This window comes from Blennius ocellaris, assembly GCF_963422515.1.
Source record: "Blennius ocellaris genome assembly, chromosome: 15".
NCBI classification, from domain to species: Eukaryota; Metazoa; Chordata; class Actinopteri; order Blenniiformes; family Blenniidae; genus Blennius; species Blennius ocellaris.
Genome location: NC_137664.1, coordinates 14,160,183 through 14,180,233, shown reverse-complemented (window position 1 = coordinate 14,180,233; position 20,051 = coordinate 14,160,183). Strand labels below are relative to the sequence as shown.

At 40.7% G+C, this 20,051-nt stretch overlaps 2 protein-coding genes across 2 annotated transcripts in view; one reads left to right on the top strand and one right to left on the bottom strand.

The window, feature by feature from the left end:
* rxraa (retinoid X receptor, alpha a) overlaps positions 1-6,728 on the top strand; it is a 123,556-nt gene extending 116,828 nt beyond the window's left edge. Inside the window, exons 10-11 of the mRNA XM_080510132.1 lie at positions 248-353; positions 2,351-6,728. Of these exons, the coding sequence (XP_080366258.1) occupies positions 248-353; positions 2,351-2,498 (254 nt within the window). The 3' untranslated portion in view covers positions 2,499-6,728. The remainder of the gene's footprint in view (positions 1-247; positions 354-2,350) is intronic.
* A 4,533-nt stretch (positions 6,729-11,261) lies between these two features.
* On the bottom strand, positions 11,262-18,474 carry wdr5 (WD repeat domain 5). Its single transcript, XM_080510315.1, has 14 exons — positions 18,346-18,474; positions 17,463-17,574; positions 17,216-17,324; positions 16,253-16,326; positions 16,059-16,148; positions 15,828-15,917; positions 15,656-15,739; positions 15,510-15,565; positions 15,178-15,224; positions 13,711-13,786; positions 13,509-13,542; positions 13,223-13,297; positions 13,058-13,145; positions 11,262-12,209 (listed from the first exon to the last, which is right to left on the bottom strand). The coding sequence occupies exons 2-14, from the start codon at positions 17,538-17,540 to the stop codon at positions 12,109-12,111; spliced, it is 1,002 nt and encodes a 333-aa protein (XP_080366441.1). The 5' UTR covers positions 17,541-17,574; positions 18,346-18,474; the 3' UTR covers positions 11,262-12,108.
* Between the last annotated feature and the right edge of the window lie 1,577 nt (positions 18,475-20,051).

Below are 20,051 nucleotides of genomic sequence, written 5' to 3'. Positions count from 1 at the left end.
TCCCCCAGTGGGGCTTAAATTAGCGCAGCTCGGAAAATACAGCCTTAATTGCAGTAACCCAGAATATGGCTGCTGAGAGTTCAGGGTTAAAACTCAACTTGGCACATCCACGTTTTCCATCTCAATTTCTTGGGAGGTTGCTGAACCAGACAGGTTGATTTTGACAGTGTTCACCACTTGATTTGAAGGAATTGCTGCTCTACGTCTTCTGAGCGCCGCTACAGTTGTTCTGTGTGTTTCTCCACAGACTCTAAAGGACTGTCCAACCCAGGTGAAGTTGAAGCGCTGAGAGAGAAGGTGTACGCGTCTTTAGAGGCCTACTGCAAACAGAAGTACCCCGAGCAGCCTGGCAGGTGGGTGCAGAATCACAAATCTGTAGGAATCATCGTGCCTGATAATTGGACGGTCATGACAATGAAGTTGCAGAGAAAACTTAAAAAAAGAAGAAAAAAACCTGCAGGACAGTGGACCCAGAGTGTGTGTGTGTATGCTGAGTGTGTCCAGCTTACAAGGTGCGACATTACCTGTGAATTTGTGATCACCCCAAAAGGTCTTTGTGTTATGGTGAATCAACTTTGTGTGAACTCATTAGGCCTTTGTATGTTCAACTCCTGCACCGTAGCCTTCTGTTTTGCTTTTCGCGGCTCTAAAACATGCTGGAACATGAGTACAGACTAATGACTGTGATCAGACGCGTCATTTATTCCCTCAAAACTGTCGAGTTGCAGCCGTGAAAATGTTGTGAAAGACTGGATTCAGCAGCGTGCGGAGCCTCAAGTCCTGCCACAACAAACTCGGCAGTTATTTGCCATTTTGAGAGTCACAACTTTATTACAAATTCGTAAGCAAGCCACCGAAGAAAAAGAAGCGGATTATGATCTTTATTTGAATGAGAGGCAGTCATGGAAAAACGGGCAAATGATACTGTCAGCTGTTGTAATGGATCTGTTACATTCACTTGGAAAATCCCTGATTACAGCTGTCAGAGTGAGACTGCTGAAAAATAGGCAGTTGATACCCGAGGAAGCTCTCAGATCTCTTCAGATTGATTGTAGTATGTAAATGTTGCTTTCATAGTCAAACTTTGACCTTTGACTTGAATTTAGTTTGTGTTCAGAATTCTTCAAGGCAAGAAGTTTTGCTTCATCTCCTCCTGTTAGAAGTGAAATTAATTACATTTCAACCATATGCCATTATTTATTTTTGTGCGTCTGTCCAAATCTGCAGAAAGATGTCAAATCCTCTCAGCAAAAGCGTTTCTCTTCTGGATGATGTTCTTGAAACCTTAAGTCTTATCAGGCCACGTGATTTCTGCAGCCGTCGACGTGCATGCAACAGCTACTTTTACAAAAGAAAAAAAACACTGTTACACTTTTTACACTTTACAAGATGATCTTGCAGGCTGGATTGGTTCCAGGAATAGTTTGACATTCTTGCTTCTTTACACAGTGGTTTACTTCCTGCTCGTGGCACGTCAGTGTTGCTCAAAGGTTACTCCTGCAGACTTGTGGCCGTCCATGACGGCGAGAGAGTAACACTGTGACCCTCAAAGTCCGCGTGTGAATTTGAGTAGTTCTTTAAAAATGTGCTTGGAGTTGGAGGACACACCACCTCACGCAGAATACAAAGTAGATACCTGCCACAAATGTTCAGCCACCTTCACCTACATCCCCCGGAGGACTTTGCTGTGAAAAAGGAAAGTTAGTTACTGTATATGCTAGTGTCAATAAATGATGTTTATATTTGAAACAAACACGTCTAGTTCTGTGAACTGCTCATGGGGAGTGAAGTTCGCCTCCGTTCTAACAACTAATAATGCAATAACTTGTAATAATGAAAGAATATTGGCCATTCTGAGTGTAATAAAACTTAATATTGTATATTCAATGAATGAATATGACAACTAACCCATCCATGATGCCTATTTTTATGATGCAAACTGCACAAAAATAGTTTTTATTTCCAAGAAATGCAGCCCAACTTTCTTCCGATTTTTAATGCCATTTCTTAAATCAATATCTTTTTAGATTATTGCCAAATGTTACTACAATAATGAATCAAATATATTTGCCCTTATTGACAGTTTATCATATTATGGGCTTTATTGGATTGAAAAAGGACAGAATTATTACATTACTAGCAGGTATTACGTTGTTGGCTGCACAAATGCTAAAAAGTCTGATCCCATTGATTTAACTGTAATACTTTTCCTGACCCACTTCCTTCAAACTTTGTATTCCTCAAGTCCGAGTGCAGTCATGTCGTTAACAAATCAGGATGCAATCTGACATTTCTTTGTTTTTGTCGTAGTACATGTCTTAATTATTCTTTGCTCCTCCTGTCGCGACAGATTTGCCAAGCTGCTGCTGCGGCTACCGGCGCTGCGCTCCATCGGACTCAAGTGTCTGGAGCACTTGTTCTTCTTCAAGCTCATCGGCGACACGCCCATCGACACCTTCCTCATGGAGATGCTAGAAGCGCCCCATCAAATGACATAATAATGGAGAGGGTTGAGCCCCTTGTTCCCTATCAAAAAAATCTTCTCATCTGACATCGCCCAGTCCCTGCGTTGGGAGCAGGGCCTCTTTTATTTTTTTTTCCCCCCAAAAGAAAAAACACAAAAGACATCCCATTTCCAACAAGAGACGGATCACGTGATGATTTTGGATGGAGATCCTCTTCCCTTCCTCTCGCTCTCTTTTCTATTCCTTCAATTCCCTTTGATGTGTTTCAGAAACAATGAATTCATCATGTCTATGAGTCTGTTTTATACCTTGTAAAATATATAAATAAGAAATATATATATATGAGAATCACACAGCAGCGTGGGAGACGACAACGGACTGAAACGAGAGTGAAAGAAACACATTGAGCCATCATTTTCATCCATGCTTGTCATGACTTAAATACAAAAAAAAAAAAAAAGGAAAAAAGCTCGAGATGATCAGGTTTTAATGCCCACAGTTATGCTTGCAGGTATATTCGCAAAAAAAAAAAAAAAAAAAAATTGAATTAAAAAGGAAACAAACAGCAATGATGTCACATTGGGACACTCAGCGTTGTGATTGGGACAATCGTGGACTCTCGGGGAGCCTCGGGCCATTTTTTTAAGACTTGGACCTGAGCCCTCTCTCGTCTTTCAGGACTGATTTAAACATAAAGGTTTGCTTAAAGGAACTCATCTGTTCCCGCCTGACGCCACCCGAACATGTCAGGTCTTGCACTAGCCGGATTTTTTTTTTGTTTGTTTTGTTTATTTGTTTGTTTGTTTTTCTCATTTTGAGAAGGTGATTCGGGAATAAAGGTGGGCGAACAAGATTTGACGTGCTCGAAAAGAAAAGAAAAGAAAAAAACCTCAGGTCTCTGCCCAATTCCAACGTATCCAAACCATGTCTTACTCGACTCGCACTGTGCAGCACTGGGAAGGGGAAGAAGTCTCAGTCACGAGAGTTGGAAGTTTGTTGCGTGCAATGGACACATTGGGTGGAACCGACTGGGCAGGAAACGGCTTCTGCCCCCCCCCCGTCCCGAATCCGCACGGTCAGCCTTCATGGCAACCTGGCAGTAGGCTGAGCTGAGCACAGTGTCATGGGGGGGTGGGGGGGGGGGGGGGGGGTATTCAAGGTTTAACCTCACTTCTCATTTCATGTGAATTTCAGCACACCATTTACACCTCCACACTCAGAAATCCCCGCAGCTGCTCAAAGCGCCTCATGTCTACCTGTACAGCTACAACCACACGCAGTATTGACGTCGCCTCCGGCTTCACTACGGCACAGAGCACACTGTACCTCCGTCTCGTCCCTCAGAAGCTCCGGTCCTTTCACCTCCAGGCTCAGTTTGCGAGAGGCTCGCTCGCCGTCACAAAGAGAACCGTTTTGTTTGCCTATTTTTGTTTGTTTGTTTGTTTATGTGTTAGTTACTTGGCACTTAAAACCTCATGGCCGTGGAGTCAGGTTTCCTAAAAAAAAAACGGGAGAGTTGATGTAATTGACCTTTTCAGGTGGAACGTGGCCCCAATCAGGATCACCTCGATTATGTTTCTCCTCAGAGAACACACACACACACACGCGCGCTCTCTCTGCACTTCTCCAGACAACCGAGTGTCATTCAAGCTGAACTGAAATGTTGAATACACCATGTTGTGTATGACGATGCTTTAGGCCCCCCTTTTTTCTTTTTTTTTCTTTTGCTTTTTCTCTCTTCACTTCTTTTCTGTGAATACTGCAGCTGCTGAAAAACTATGCATCAAGTGCATTTCCAAAGATTGTCCACAGAACCGCTTACAACCAGGTCTGACGTTTTTGTTTTGTTTGTTTGTTTGTTTTTTTTTAAACCTTATGTTTTGGGGAGTTGTGGGTCCACTGTAACATTTTCCTAGAGACGAGCACACTTTATTTGGGTTATTATTTTTCCTTCGTTCGACTGAAACAGACTGCTATTAACCATCACGGAAGATGAAAGAGTTTCAGGACACCTTATTGATAACATTCACAGCTGAGAGAAAACGGCTCAATTAAATTCTGTGGTTAATTTTTCCTCACGTCTCCTGCTTTCACCTCTCTTTCATTTGCACCTTCACATTATCAAGACCTGGGAATCAAAACTAAACCTGAGCACTGTGTTTTCTTCATATTTGATAACGCTGTGGTGTGTGAGAACATGGAATATTGCGTGTGCCACTTCAGTGAATTAGTGATTATTAAATTATAAATGTTCGAATTAAGTAGTTTGCATTAATTATGTACTGAATTGAGCAAGGAAGAAATAGGTTCATCATGTTTGTTCCGGATCGAGGCTCAACTGAGAGGCTGTAAAAAATCCAGTTGTAGGATAGAGATCATGAAGAGCTCGTTGGGTGATGTTCAAAATCAAAGAAAAACTTTAAAGTCACTTAAAACTTAAAATGAGCTCACGTTCTACTGTCCAGCAACATCATTTCCAGTTTGTACCATATCCAAAGATCACGAGGATCTGAGTGGCACTATCAAAACTCCATATGCACCCACCATACAATGGCCACGTGTGAGATTTGTCCTCGATGTGGGAGTGTTGTTTTTTTTTTTTTTAAAGGGGCATCCACTGTGAGAGGGAATTTGTGAATGGACATTCCCCCTCTGTAAAGATGCCTGTTGATCTCCTTCGCTTTCACACAATGAAAATAAAGTACAGAGCGGGAGGGTTTTCGAGACGTGATCCACCTCAGGCGGGACTTGGGAGGGCAGTTGGAGGTTACAGTGAGGGGGGGGAAAGCTGCCAGCACCCTCTAGTGAAACATCCACGGTATTGCAAATTTACTTGAATTTTTCTACAAGTATTGAGTGAGCGGATCAGACAGAATCTCAGTGTCTGCACTTGTTTAAAGTAGCAATAACTTCAATATGAACCATTGGCTCATCGTCTGGTGACGACAAACTTTTCCAGGTGACAGTATTGACTGCCAGCTTGAGCTCGAGTTTACAGTATTTGTACTTTGGATGGGGAGGGAGGGGCATAAACTTTTACAAAAAAAAAAAAAAAAAGCTCCTGCAAGTTCAAGAATTTATTTTCCTTTTAAATGCTGATATAAATCAAGGGAATCAGATGGGTTTTTTTGTTTGTTTGTTTTTTTTAAAGAAATTACCCAAGTTAAAAATATAAATCCTCCTGTTGTATTTAGTCTGACGCCTCCTCCTCTTTAGTTTACTGTGATCGGTGACCCGAGGGGTATCTTAAGCCATAAAGTGGAGGACGTGCAAGCTCACCACCCTGCAGGATAGATGAGAATCGCCCACGTCGAACGATTACTGACACGAACGCTTTATAACATAAAGCTTATATTTTGTTAATATGTATATGTGTATATATTTATAAATATATATCAGATCTGTTCCTTGAGTATTTCCAGCAATTGAAAGAGGGAGAGTAGTCTTTCAGACCAAAATGTCCACAGTGGGTGTTTGTTTGGTTTTTTTTTGTTACTTTTTTTTTATCCCCACAAATATTGGAGGGGTTTTTACTTTGTCTCTCCTGAACCTCTTTGAGAAAAAAAAAATCCAGATCAACCAGCAGAATCGCAGCAAGTCTGAACTCAAAAGAAACCAGCTTCTCAGCAGTTTACAGGACGTCAAAAAATAAATAAATAAAGAGAGAGAGAGAGAAAGTGGTTGAAATTTTAAATCCTTCAAGATGTACGTGTTGCTTAGCAGTTGTATGTTTAAAAAAAAAAAATCAAATCAAGGTGTAATCAGGAAAAGCTGAGCTTGTGACACAATCACTGCTTTCTTTGTTGCATAGACCGTAAAATGTTCTAGTTTAAAAAAAAAAAAAAAAAGAAAAGACAAAAGGACAAAAAAAAACACTTGGAAAAAGATCTATTTTTGTACAAAGGTAATTTTATCCCATGTACTCTCTGTTGTTTCCTTTTCTTTCTCTTCTGTGGGCTGTTGTAAACATCGTGGAAAAAGCTTATCAGGCGAAGTCTAAGGTGAGAGGAATTGAATCCCGTCTGCTTTTGGCACTTTGGCAACTGTGTCGCCTTTTTCTTTTGCCATTTTCAACCTGTCGCTGCAAGATCGGTAAATGTCTTCTTTCATTATATTGTTTTGTTTTTTGTTTTGTTTTGTTTTGTTTTGTTTTTTTTGTCTATTTTTAAAAAGGAGATGGAATTTTGTCATAATGTTCTTTGTGGGTTGTTCTGATGTTCTATCTTTCATGGACAGAAAATAAAGTTATTAAAAAAAATCTTACAGTGACGGATGTCGGTCGATTTATTTGTGAAGAAACATGCATTGTTTTTAGTCTTGGTTTGTGTCAATGAATCTCCAATGATATTTACTTCAGCATACGTGGTGTGACGTCACACCTTCTATTGTCGGTCAAAAAACGTGTACACTGCAGTCTGATGAAGGTCGCGTTTAGAATGTAGCGTAAACCATCAGGCAAAGAGATCGGATCTCGGCAAGGAATCAGAATTAAACGTCTACAACAAGGTCTTGTGAACAAAGTCTATCACAGCTTCTGCATTTCTTGTACGTTTGTTGCATGACTTTTGTCCTTGAATTTGATCAAGTGAAAGTTGTGCAAAACTCATACAAGGTGTGTGCAAACTGCAAGTGAAAGAATTAATTTCGACAACATTTCAATCTCGTACAATAAATTCAGTGTGTTGTGTGATAGTAGATCTATGTGATTAAATTGAAAAGGAAGGAAGTGAAGTGAAGCGCTTCCTCCTCAAGTAGAAGTGTATCATTTCTATGTTGGATGCATACAGCGGGTCCATTGTTTAAGAAGATACTCAGAACAGCATGACGTGTGTGGTTCTCTGACGAGAGGACGTAATATCTGTGGGTGATTTGAGACAAATATGGAAAAGGCGCAAAGTAAAGTTGATCCACTAAAAAGGATGAGAGAATGTGAGCGGCTTTAAAGAATTCCAGACTCTTAATTGCTTGATATGAAGGTCCTCAATGGCTTTGCTGTAATGTGCTGTATTTATTTTATTTGTGTGAAAAGCCTCATGTCTGTACGGTGCTCTATAAATATAGTTGCCTCACCTTAATAGAATTTGTTGGCAGCAGGATTCGAACCTCGACCTTTCAATTGCTGCCACTGCTCAATGATTTTAATCCAGTTGTTGCATTGGCTATAAATTCTGCTTTTTTCAATGTGCATAAAGTTAAAAGTTTGAAACAAACAAAACACGTTTATACTGATTTTTCAAGAGTAGATATCAAAGCAGCGAACTACTTTTGAAAATATATCATCAGTAAAGTAACTGGACTACCTTCTCATGCGAGTATTTGTGATGTATGTGTGTCGCCACAGAGAACAGGACATGTTGCTGAAGTTGTAAGTTATAAGTCTTAAAAACACATGTGAATAATCCAATGACATAAAAGTCTGTTGCCGTGTCAGATTCACCACATCATATTCAGAATAATATCATATATACCTGTGAGGCTGACACTGTGTGCACATACACACATAACGCGTATTCATTGACAGAGAACTGGGAATAATAATAATATAGAAAGTATGGAGTAGGATTCAAGTCATAACAGTTGCTTTCAAGTGTCTCAAATCAGTAATAAAAGAGTGGAGGAGTCTGGGCCTCCAGAGGCAGCTGCTGCCGCATTGGCTGCTCTGTTTTATCGGAACCTCTTGGGGGAACTCACACTCACACTGCTCAAAGTTTTGCCCAAGTTTTCTTTTGACTCCTGTTGAAGCGTCTCTCTGGGCAGAGGAGGATGGACAGACGGACTCTCTTTCTGTGGGGGTCTGTCTTTGGTTCTGGGCTCATCTTTCTCTTCAAGCTCTGCTTGGTGGGGCCGACCTTGGATTCAGGACTGCTGCTGGAGGTCCAGGGAACTGCTATACCTCGTTTGTCATTTGATAAGGAGAGACTTCACTCATTATACAGGGGGAAAGGAACAAGTCAGAGTGGTCTGACACATTTGAGATCCTTTAATTCTCTGTTTTAAACTGACTGAAAAACAAAGATCTCATGAACATAAGTTGATAGTTTCCTGTTAATTATTTCTGTTACACACATTCACACCTACAAGCAATTTACTGCTTCCGATGAACTGAAAATGCATATTTGTGGACTGTGGGAGGAAACCAGAGGACTTGGAGAAAACACACAAATGCTGGGAGAAGATGCAAATGTGATGCTCATTAAATAAAATGTCCCATTTTATGTTATTTTGGTTGCTTTAATCAGAAAATATTGTTTCTGTCAAAGACATTTATTAATATGAGTCAAAACGGTTAATTATTGGGTCTTGAGAAGTGACCAAACAACGTCATAGTTTCTGGCTCCAGCTCATTTTATTTTGAGTTTAAAGATTATTCTTAGGTATTCTTATTGTTCTTGTGTAAATAAATTTGATGTTTATAGTTTTATATGAATATTTGAATGTTGCAAGTAGTTAAAAGTGTTCAGTTTTGTAGTCTTCAACTCATATGTCTTTGTATTTGCACTACAAGTCAGATCAATTATACATTTTATCTGTCATATTATTGTTTCCATAGGTATAAACTGGCTCAGTATAGGTGGCTCAGTTGATTTAGTGAATGACAATATATTAATAGAGTAGTACAGTGAATCCAGAATTAAAAAATTCAAAGAAGTGGGAAATATCTGTATTTTGGTTTTGTTTGTGATATAACATTACACAGGTCAATAAATAAATAAACAAATGCAAAGCCTATGAACATCTCCCAGTTTGAATGACATTTTGACCGTTTGACGATGGAGACGCAGCAGAAAGAAGCTCAACTCACAAAAACCCCGATGAAGGAAGCGACTGCTGCTTCACAGAACAAGGGCGCAGCTGACCACAAGGTGGCACTGTAGGACCACGATATCCGACTGATAGATGAATGTCCCGTGTGGAGCAGAGCTTTACAGTCCACACGAGCGAAAACGATCTTTCTTACGGAGCCCCCGAGGGGGGGGGGGGGGGACAAAAAAACATTTCTTGAGATCTCGCAAGACTTTCTCGGGATCTCGCAAAACTATCTCGGGATCTCGCAATAACTTTTGCGAGATCTCGCAAAACTATATTGTTATACCTGCGCATCGTGAATGTGATCGACTAAGTTTGTCCTTTCAGAGACACCATACACCCCACTGTTGTTGAGAGAAGCTAAAGCTAATGGAGGACACCCACCCGTACGAGAGTTTTATTGAGTTTTATTTTGAAATCGGCCTAAAATATAAAGACATTCAAGCAGTGCTTAGCGAAAGGACATGCTTTTGCGAGATTTTTTTTTCCCTCTTCCTTTTTTCCCCTCCATGTCCCTTCGGGGCTCCCTACTTTCTTCTCCCAAGCGTTTGCAAAATAAAAAGTCATCCACAAGTAACTATGAACACAACTTAACACAATGTTAGTACATATACCAGGCCTTTAGGGGCGCTGCGACTCATGAACGCAGAAGAAGAAAAAGTTAATCCTTGCAACATGTCGCCTCATTAAACCTGCAGCACCACCTAGAGCATGAAGTCCGCCATTGCTGTGGTTATTTAAAGGCCCTGTCATGCTCCCGATGTCCGCGCGTGTCGCGAGTACGCTCATGTCCGCGGGACGTACACTTTTGTTGTCATGCTCCACTCGGGCTCAAGTCCGTGCGCGTTCCATAACATATAACGTAACGATCCGGAAGGTAGCTCCACTTCTGCTACTCTGCGTTATCCACCTTTCCTGAAGGTACTTTATCTTTCACCTCAGGAGTTTTGAGCCGTGTGGCTATCTTTATTTGCATTTAAATTGTGATTGTTCGCACGGGAAGACGGAGCTCCTCGAACAAGCTCCGGCGCATGCCCAGTCGACGCGTACAGTCGCGTACAGGACGCGCGCTCACAAAATTTGGGATGCGCGCGGACCACCGCCGCGGGGTCGGAGCGGACATTCGCGTCCGAGGGCGGATGAGGATTTTGACGTTACAATGTACGCGCGTACTGGCACACCAGCGCGGACATAGGTAGCATGACAGCGCCTTGACATGACAGCATATTACCAAATACACTGTCAGTGTAAAAATCAACATGCAGTTTTGTACGTCCATTTGAATTAAAATATAACTGAGTCACGGTCCCTTTTGTAATCACAGCAATCTGTGCTCATATCTGATATGTAGGAGACTCAAACTGACAATGTGTGAACAGTGTGAAGATGCAGACTTGGAGAATAAACTGTGTTTTCGTCTTATTACGATCACAGTTCAACCGCAAACGTGAGAGTCATGACCTCAGCTATTGTGTTTTCTCCTTTTATGGCATAACATATTAAGAATTAAAACCAAAAAGTCTTGAAATATTGTTGGTTGATGTGGAGTAACTTTGAAACATCAGCAAGTTTCACTGTTTGGATTCAATTAATGTAATTGAAGAACCTTTATGATAAAAAATTTTTGCTAGAACGTGCTTGTATTCACACATGTAATCAAAGTGGCTCAAGAACTGAATCATATAAGCTTGGTTAAACGAGCATTTTTTAATCAATAAAGCAGCCACACTTTTGTAAAACCTCCACATAAAAAAGTGTCCACACACCAGCAACTTAAGTGAAGATGTCTGACATCCCATCACCATGGAAACAAAACAAGTTGTGGTTATATTTCAATTGAGATGTTATCTGTTCTGATCATACTTAGAACTCTTCAACCTTAAACATGTGTGAACAGTACAAAAACTATTCTAAAAAAATTATTCCAATGTATCCATGTGGACGAACATGTCTTCTGTAAACAAACATGACCAAACTTAATGTGAAACATACAAAATAAAATGGTTTTATTAAGTTGCTGCAGGGTTATAGCTGTCAACATATTGTCCACAAAATCCAAACTACAGAGAACAGAGGCTGTCAGAGAGCAGATCTACGAGCTAACCAGAGAACATAAAGAGACAAAATACCACTAAAATATTCAAATACAAGTCTGTAGTTATGTACAAATACTAGAAGAAAACAACTCCATTTGGTCACTTTGTGAACAGCAGTATGGTGAAATAACTTTTTTTTTTTTTTTTTGCAAGATGGGATCATTTCAGACATCTATAGGTAGGAAGGTGTGGTATCTGCCCCAAACTATCTCACCCTGACACACACAGCTCGCTTTCAAGTCGCAGTTAATGAGGAAACTTTAATATTGGTACCAGCTGAATAAATACATATCAGGATACTTGGGAGTCCTCGGTGGTGCGGTCAAGTTGTCCACTTGATGGCACTGACACAGCTACACAGACACAAAATAAAGGCAACAGAAATCATCCAAAAAAAAAAAAAAAAAAAGACCAACTGAGCGTCACATTTATTGTACAAGAGCAGGAAGGTGTGCAGGAGCTGTTAGGAGACAGCGACATGGAGGCGAAACGCAGCGTCATGATACGGGATCGCTGGAAAATAACAACAAAGCCACCAAATCAGATGTGACGGTCTGCTGCGTGGATTTGACTTCAGCTGAATTTCACTTCAGGTGGAAGCTCTCCGCGTCCAGCAGGAGCTCCGTCGGGTGCGGGACGAGTCCTCTCGCCTTACAATAAAATGTAGAAATAAAAGAGAAGATACAAAAAAAAAAAAAAAAAAAAAAAACAGAATCACAGATGGGCCCCAAAGAACGTGTTTAGCAGTCGCTTTTCCATAGCTTGATGGTTTTGTCGTTTTCTAAAGCCGCTGACGCGATGATGTTCTCTGTCGGGTGGCAGGCGGTGGAAATGACCACGTCTGAGACACAAAGAGGGAAACCAGCCGTTAGGATCCTGAAGGAAAAGACTTTTCCTCTCAATATGTTCTTATACTGGACTTTTGTTTGAACACTGGTGAACCTGTTAGTTTGTACGTTAAACTGCCATGTCGAATTTTCTCTCTCTTAATATTCGTAATTTCACAGAAACTGATTTATATATATATATATATCTATATATATATTTTTTTTTTTTTACTTATTTGTCCTTGCTTGATACTTTTGACCTAAAGCTTCCCGGGAAAATATCCCCCTCATACATTTGTCAACATTTCTTGTATATTTTATTAACAATACCGAACAATGCGTATATGTTCTTGTGCAGTAATGTGTTATTTTATAGAATACCCATGGTTTTCTTAAAACCTTTGTAATTTCATTTCTTGTAAGTTCTGAAATGATTCAATTATGTGTATTTGTTTAATTGAAAAAAAATCATCCAAATGTTGTGGGGTTTTTTTCTTTGAGTTCATTCTCACAAAATATTTGATTTGTCTGTGATCTTTTAGTCTGAAACAATATTTTCAACTTCAACCTCAGAATAGATCTGGGACTTCTTTCCTTTGTACGGTTGAAAGTTCTTGTAAATTTTCAACTTTCACTGACAAAAGTGCTCAAAGTTTTCCTTGTTCATTTTCTTTCTTGTAAATTCACACTTTTTGATCTGACAAATTAAAAGAAAAAAAAAATTATTGGACTCTGAATTGCTTCTTTTTTTTGTGTGTTTGGAAAAACAACCCAACAAAAGTGCAATTATTTGTCTAAAAATGAAATTGAGGGATGAGAACTTTATTCAAACACAGTGTGTGTGTGTGTGTGTGTTGTGTACCCGTGTGGCCCTGCAGTTTCTGCACAATCTCCTTGGTCTGCAGGTTCCAGATGTAAACCATGTTGTCCTCCGAGCCCGACACGATCCACTGCAACACAACGGAGGTGCTTGTCTTCAGCTCAGGGTTACATTTAGAGAGCAGCCATCTTTATGGACAGATCTTACCTTCCCACCGGTGACAGAGAAGTTTGCAAATATGCAGTATTTCTCATTTTTATGGCCCGTGTATGTTTTCAAACACTGAAACGTGATACAAAAAAGAAGAAAATCAGCTTCATTACACGAGTAAACCCATGCAAACAGTAAAATCTCTATTAAAGCAAGATTATGCCCTAATCTACATCATTACAAGAGTGAGACTTTGTATTGAATCTCTTCCAATAGGAGCAGTTTTAATGGAACAATCTGATAATCCTGTTTATTTTGGCAGTTTGCAGCCAAAGCAGCTTACCTTTCCTTTGCTGTAGTCCCACAGCTTCAGCGTGCTGGAAAACAAATGCAACAGTGCATCAGTTCAAGAAACAACGACCACTTATTTGAAGATCCTGACGATATGAAGCTGCAGTAGGAAGACGTGTTGAGGCTGTGCTGCCCTCTGCTGGTGGGACACAGCTTCAGTTTGACGCCGGGAAGAAGTAAAGCAATGCACTCACTTGTCCAGTGTGGCGGCCAGGATGTATTTCCCGTTGGGGGAAAACTTCACGAAAGACACGGGAGGGTTGTCGTCATCTAGCAGAGAAGTAAAAGCACAGTCAACTCACATAACACCACCTGATTGTATGTCCCTTAATAACATTTCTATAACAAACTTGCATAACAACAGAAAAAACCAAAAGTTCAGTGTTCAAATTATCACTTTACTTGAAGATTACGCAAGGATTCAGAATTTGGAGCCGACAAATGGCGTAAAATTATTTATTTAGAAAAATCATAGCAGTTATTCTTTAATGTTGGCTGCAAATAAATGCAAACAAAACATAACTTTGGGAAAAAAGGGAAAAATTCAAACTAAACCAATCACTTTCAGATGGCAGCTCTTCTCTAAACTATATCTTTGCAAACGGTTATTTATGTCATGTGCTGCAGCTTCACAAGAAAAGAAAAAAAATCAGTGGTATGAATATAGTGCCCATTACAAAGTTTGTAGGTTGCAATAATCACAAAAAGATCCTGGATAAACTGCATTGATGACGAATAAATTTATTTTAAAACATACTGAGACAACAGACCTGCCATCAACCCAAAACATTTCCAGCAAATACAAGAGAAGACTGCTTTTTTTTGTCCCATTCATACAGGAGATCAACAGATAAGTGGCTCCTTCTTCTCTCTATGCTCTCGTCTTTCCCTGTCTTGTCTCTACTTCACTTCTTTCCAGCTATTAACCCAGAGATTTAAGCAACATTTGTGAGCCTGACAGGTTGTGTAGGACATGATAATTACACATCACGTTAACATCATACCAATGTACCACAGATGGATGCAGCAAATGGTGTTTCTTTCTTCTTCTCTCTGCATTCTCTGAGCTATATACATTGCTTTAATTTTGTTGTCTTTTAGTCTTCTCTTAAGTGCATCTCTATATGCTGCATCAGGGTTCCTAATAGTTCTACTTATGGTGGTCCCTTCTCGTCTCCAGAAACTAGAATTTGCTTCTCTGCTCCATCTCTTTCAGAAAAATATTAAAGAAAAATCTAAAACTAAAACTCTTACTGCTTAAATTCTCTCAACAATATACATTGCTGTGATTCTCCGTGATCTATTTTTTAATGGAGCTTGGAGGCTGCTTTTCCTTTAAAGACATTTAAAAACAAACTTGACTTGATTTTGCTGGAGGGTCAAATCTACGGCCTTGCATTTGATAACAGCTCTGTTGAAGTCAAATTGCTCTTGGGGAGGGCCAAGCTCTGAAATAAGCATCGGATTCCACTTGCACTTGTATCTGTGTTGTTTTGAGAATGCACACACACACACACAGCTGTGCAGGAATTTACTGCACTATGAAAGACGGATTTGCAGGAACTGACGAAAATATGCCCTGCAATACCAGGCCCCGATATTTATCTCAAACAGCATCCAAAGATTTCTGGAAATGTGAGAGTCCATGCAGGTGGTCTTACCTATGAGAGTCTTTAAACACTGTCCTGACGCTGTGTCCCAGATTCGACTGCGGACGGAAATGTCTTGTTATTGTTGAGTGAATAACAAGAAAACGACTAGACTAGAAACAGAAGTACAAGTTGTTTACAATCCTTCCTAGAAAGATAATAGTAGAACTTGTTATCTCAAACGTGGCGACAATTTTAGTCCTTGTTGAAATTTCTGTTTCACATATCCTTTTAGTCCAAGGTGGAACATCAAAGCGCTAACTGACCCGTTTCCGGTGAGCGGCATCAACGCACTGTAGCAAAACTATTTATTGTTGTCCTCTGGCAGCACTGTGTGTACTTACCAAAGGCCATCGTAGCTACTGGACACGATCAGGGAGCCATCTCTGTTGAAGTGAACCTGCAAAGCCGGGAGATATCGGCGACGTTAGGACTGCGATCGCTCGTTGTAAAAGACGACCCGTGAAAGTTGGAGAATCCGAAAACTCACGGCAGAGACGGGATCCGAATGAGCCGGCAACGTTTTCAAGCACTTCCCGGTCTTCACGTCCCATATCCGTACGCTCTCGTCAAACTAGAGTATTGATCCAGAAATAAATAGCTGCTGCAAGCTTCGGGTGCCGGGCCTAACGCCTGATTGTGATCAAGAGCTGGGAACTCACCGATCCCGACACGATGAGGTTGGACTGGGGGTTGAAGTTGCAGCAGAAGACGTAGTTGCTGTGACCTTTCAGGGTTTTCAGGCACTTTCCCTGGTTCAAAGAAAAACAACAACCAAAAAAAACGTATGTTTATGCCCCGTTTTTAAGCGATGAAATCAGATTTCATTTCTGAGCCTCATGAACGTGTAAACAAATCCCACTTTGTTCTACCGACTGAACCTGCTCTCTTACCGAGCTCACGTCCCAGATCTTCAGGGTTTTGTCGTCCGACGCAGACACCAGGAGGTTGGAGTCGGACGACCACGCCACGTCGGATATGCCCTGCGGAACAATGGGGGGGGGGGGGGGTAGAGCTGTGAGGTCCTGTCCGTCCGTCTTATCGGCACAGAGACAATGGAAGTGAATGCAAAGAGTTTTAATCTCACCAGTTTGTGTCCCGATATGGTTTTCTCGAACTTTCCGTCATAAGCTCCCCAGATTTTGATGAGTTTATCAGCAGCTGTGGAGACAAAATGTGTCGAGTCTTGCTGGAAGCCACCAAGGAGGAACTCGCAGCTAAAAGCTTAAGGTCCTGTGTGCTGCTTTCTCATATGCATTCCTGTGTGCCAACAACAGCGCTCAGATTGTCTGTGCAATGCAGTGAATCCAGACAGAGTCCTCAGATAAACCCATAAAAATATCACAGACTGATGTTTTGCATATTTTAAAAGGTGAAATTGCTTTGCTGCATTACGGTATCATTCAGTGTGAACTGCATACAGCCAGACACCAGAGCGTGCAGGCCTCTCTGTGTGGAGTTTGTCTGTTCTCATGATGCGAGCTTGAGATGTACAGCTGTCTTATAAAATTGATTGAATCTTTGTGAGCGTGTGCATGTTGTGTGCTCCGTTCGACCTGTCCAACCTGCAACCCAGTCCACAGTCACTGCACGTCATATGTGTGGAGGAAAAACAAAAAAAAAGGGCAAGAAACTGGTTTGGAGACTGAAGCTCAGCTTCAACATGTGACTCAAACAAACTAAAAGAAAAGAGTTCAAAATAACAGCTGAATTTAGAGCAGAGCAATTAATTTGAAGAAAAGCTAATTGGGACATAATAAAATGACAAATGTATGTCAGCTTTCAGCTACAAGTTAAACAAACACCCCCCAAAAAATTCTGAACAGTTTTGGAGAAACCATTGAGGCTCAAAACTTAATTCCAGATTTGAACGGAGCGGCAGCCGACAGAAAAAGGTGGCAGGCCTGTAAACTCCAATGACAGTGTGTGGTGTTCTGTCAGGACATGGTGCTTGATTATCAGATTGTTTGAGTAGATCCTTGATCTGGAGGTTTTGGGGAATTTATCAAAATAAGAGGGGGGGGGGGGATAAAAGACAATTAATACTCACAGGAGCTGGCGAGCCATTCTCCACTGGGGCTGAACTTGACCGAGGACACAGCTTTAGTGTGGCCCGCGAGTGTGAACTTCAGGCTGTAGTTTGGCTTGGCGGGTGCAGACTGCCAATGCAAATGAAATGTGACACTTTAATATAAACATTAACAAAGACCACAAACAGCATCCCCCCATAACCTATCCACGAGTCTGGAGAGGTCTTGATTAAGTAACAAGAGAAATGCTGCAGGAGCTGTACAGACCTTGCTTTGGCTGGCGGATGCTGAGGGGACCACTGGAGGCTTCGTGTCTGTCTCAGGCTTCTTGTCTTCTGTTGCCATGGTGATGAAATCAGCATCTATAGTGTGTCTTATCCTGAAACAGAGGACGGAGACACACACACACACACAAAATATTACATCTGCATGTAATATACACATTAGGCTTCTGCAGAAGTGAGCCCAAATTGAATAAAAGCCTGAGTCAAGGCAGCAGGTTATGCAAAATAAAAGTTACTAAACCTGCAGGTACAATAAATAACAATATATGTTGGTCTTAAGAGAACTGGACCATAAGACGACCATCAAATCAACAACAAATGGTTGCATTCGTTCAGTAAACAGCCCTGTAACAATAGACAGCACTTTGAATTGACTAATACATGTAGATATTTAACTGATGAGCAGATCCGTGTCCGTTTGATCCTTAAAGCTTGATATGTAGCCACCTAAGCTAGCTGCAGCTAGCTCACCCTAAAATCTCGTCGTTTTAGTAAAAGACGTGAAAGAATGCTTCGTGGAGCCAGCTAAGATTAATGACTTTTTTAAACCCAAGATGCCCTGGATCGTCGAAATTTAACATATTATGGAGAAAATGTGGACTAAAACAAAAGGGGCGACGCCAGAGAGTCTCTCTCGCCGAGGACTACGACCGTGGCGGCTCCGCAGTGACATTGTAGCGAAAGCTGCTCCATTTCCACATTTAGGCGTTTAAATTTAGCACTAAGAGGTAGCTGGGGGTAAAACCCGTCGCTCCGTGGTGGTGGTGTTTGTGTAGCCGCCTGATGCTGTTGACAAATCGGGCTGAGCTGCCACGCAGGGGCCCTCCATTCAAACAATGAGCCGCGGACCAGGAGCGGAAACTCACGGGGATTAAAGCGGCCTCGCAGGCGGATCTTCGCTCCCCGTACGGATGGGAGATGAAATCAAACCGGCAGAAGATGCAGAATTCAGACGATCCTGGGGGAAACGGAGAGGCTCCGGTAGGCTCAATGTGGAGGAACAGAGAGGAGAAGCGGGGAATGTGCTGACGCTCTACGCATGCGCGCTGCGCTCACAACCGACGGTAAAGCAGGAGGGTCAATAAGGAAAAGGCGAAAACAATCTCTGCAGCCTGTGGCTCCCTGCGTAAACATATCTTTCATTTTTCACAGCAAACACGCACTTGAATTACACAGCTCAACAGGCTATAAATTAAAACACGTGTTGCCTCAATTCCACTGAGGGTGGAAAGTGTCTTATCGGTTTTTTTTGCACCCTTGGAAAAGGAAAAAAAAAAAGAAGAAAAAATGGACTCAGAAGGAACATAGAGGGTTTCATCCAGCAAACACACTGTTGATAAGTTAAGAGAAACTGGCAACTGAAAAGTTATCTTTCATTCATTTAGATTATATTCTACGAATCTGAAAGAAAACTTTAAATTGTGGCCAAGGATAAGATCACGGTTCTAAATTACAGTTTCAAAATGCCTGAAGTCAACATAAACAAAATAAGGAACCTCCAGACCTCCGAGGTCAGAAGAAACAGTAACGCAGCTTTTCGTTCCTATGCTCCTCAGGAGAAAACTTCCTGAAGACATACGGAATGCTGACACACTAACTTCTTTTAAATTAGGCCATAACTCGCTATTCACAAAAATGTTTGAGTTGATTTATTCTCCTTTTTATTCTAATTACTTGCTTATTTTTTTCAAGATTCTTAATCACTGTGTTTTAATGTATTTCCTTTTAAAGCAATGTGAATTGCCTTGTGTAAAAAAGATGTTTTGTATACTGCTTTCTCTTGCGTTTGATTTAGAAAATAAATGCCTGCTTTTTATCTACATTTGTTTATGAAACTAAGTGGTGTTGTGCCATTTTGTATAATTTAATCTTTGAGAAAACATAAATAAAGCTCAACTGAATGACTTACTATGATTCACAATGCAATTAAATGTAATAAGAAAGTAACAATTCAAGCAATGTGCCAGTTGTGCCTCTGAAAACTTAAGATTTTTCCAGGCCTCAAAAGGAAAGGACATTTACTTGAAAAAAACGCTATATATCCTTCTGCCGAGACAGCTGTTCTTTCTGTGACAATTATATTCTAACAACTGTGCATCCATTTATTTGTAACTGTAAATTTAGTAATGCTTTTTGGGTAGACTTCATAGTGGGTTGTAGAGCAAATTTGACATTTGTTCTATTCCGTTTTATTTGTTATACCTGTTATACACAAAAACAAAACACATTTTCACACTTTTCATAAGGAACTATGTCATGGTGTAAAACTGCACTTTAGAAAAGGACTTTAACCTTTCAGATTTCTTCACCTAATCATATATCTGTTTGTTTATTCTAAGTCTCTTCTTTTTCAGTGTTTGTAACTTAAAATTGTTCTTTTTACGTATTGTGTTTTTTTTGTCTGTTGCCTAGTATAAAATGTAAATCAATGCAACGATGCCCTAAACAATTAGAAATTCCAATTTTGTAAAAAAGTAGTTGAAGGTGAATGTTTTCCTCCGGTGGCGCAGGGGACGCTGTGACCTCTTGCTGAGCTCAGCAGACAGCGGAAAAATCATGGGAAGAAGGAGCA

Coding starts and splice junctions, on each gene's coding strand:
- wdr5 (XM_080510315.1), bottom strand. CDS start 17,540: ATGGCAACAGAAGACAAGAAGCCTGAGACAGACACGAAGCCTCCAGTG. Junction 16,327..17,215: donor AGAATGGCTCGCCAGCTCCT/GTGAGTATTAAT, acceptor TTGTCTCCACAG/CTGCTGATAAACTCATCAAA. Junction 13,146..13,222: donor TCTCTGTCACCGGTGGGAAG/GTAAGATCTGTC, acceptor GTTGTGTTGCAG/TGGATCGTGTCGGGCTCGGA.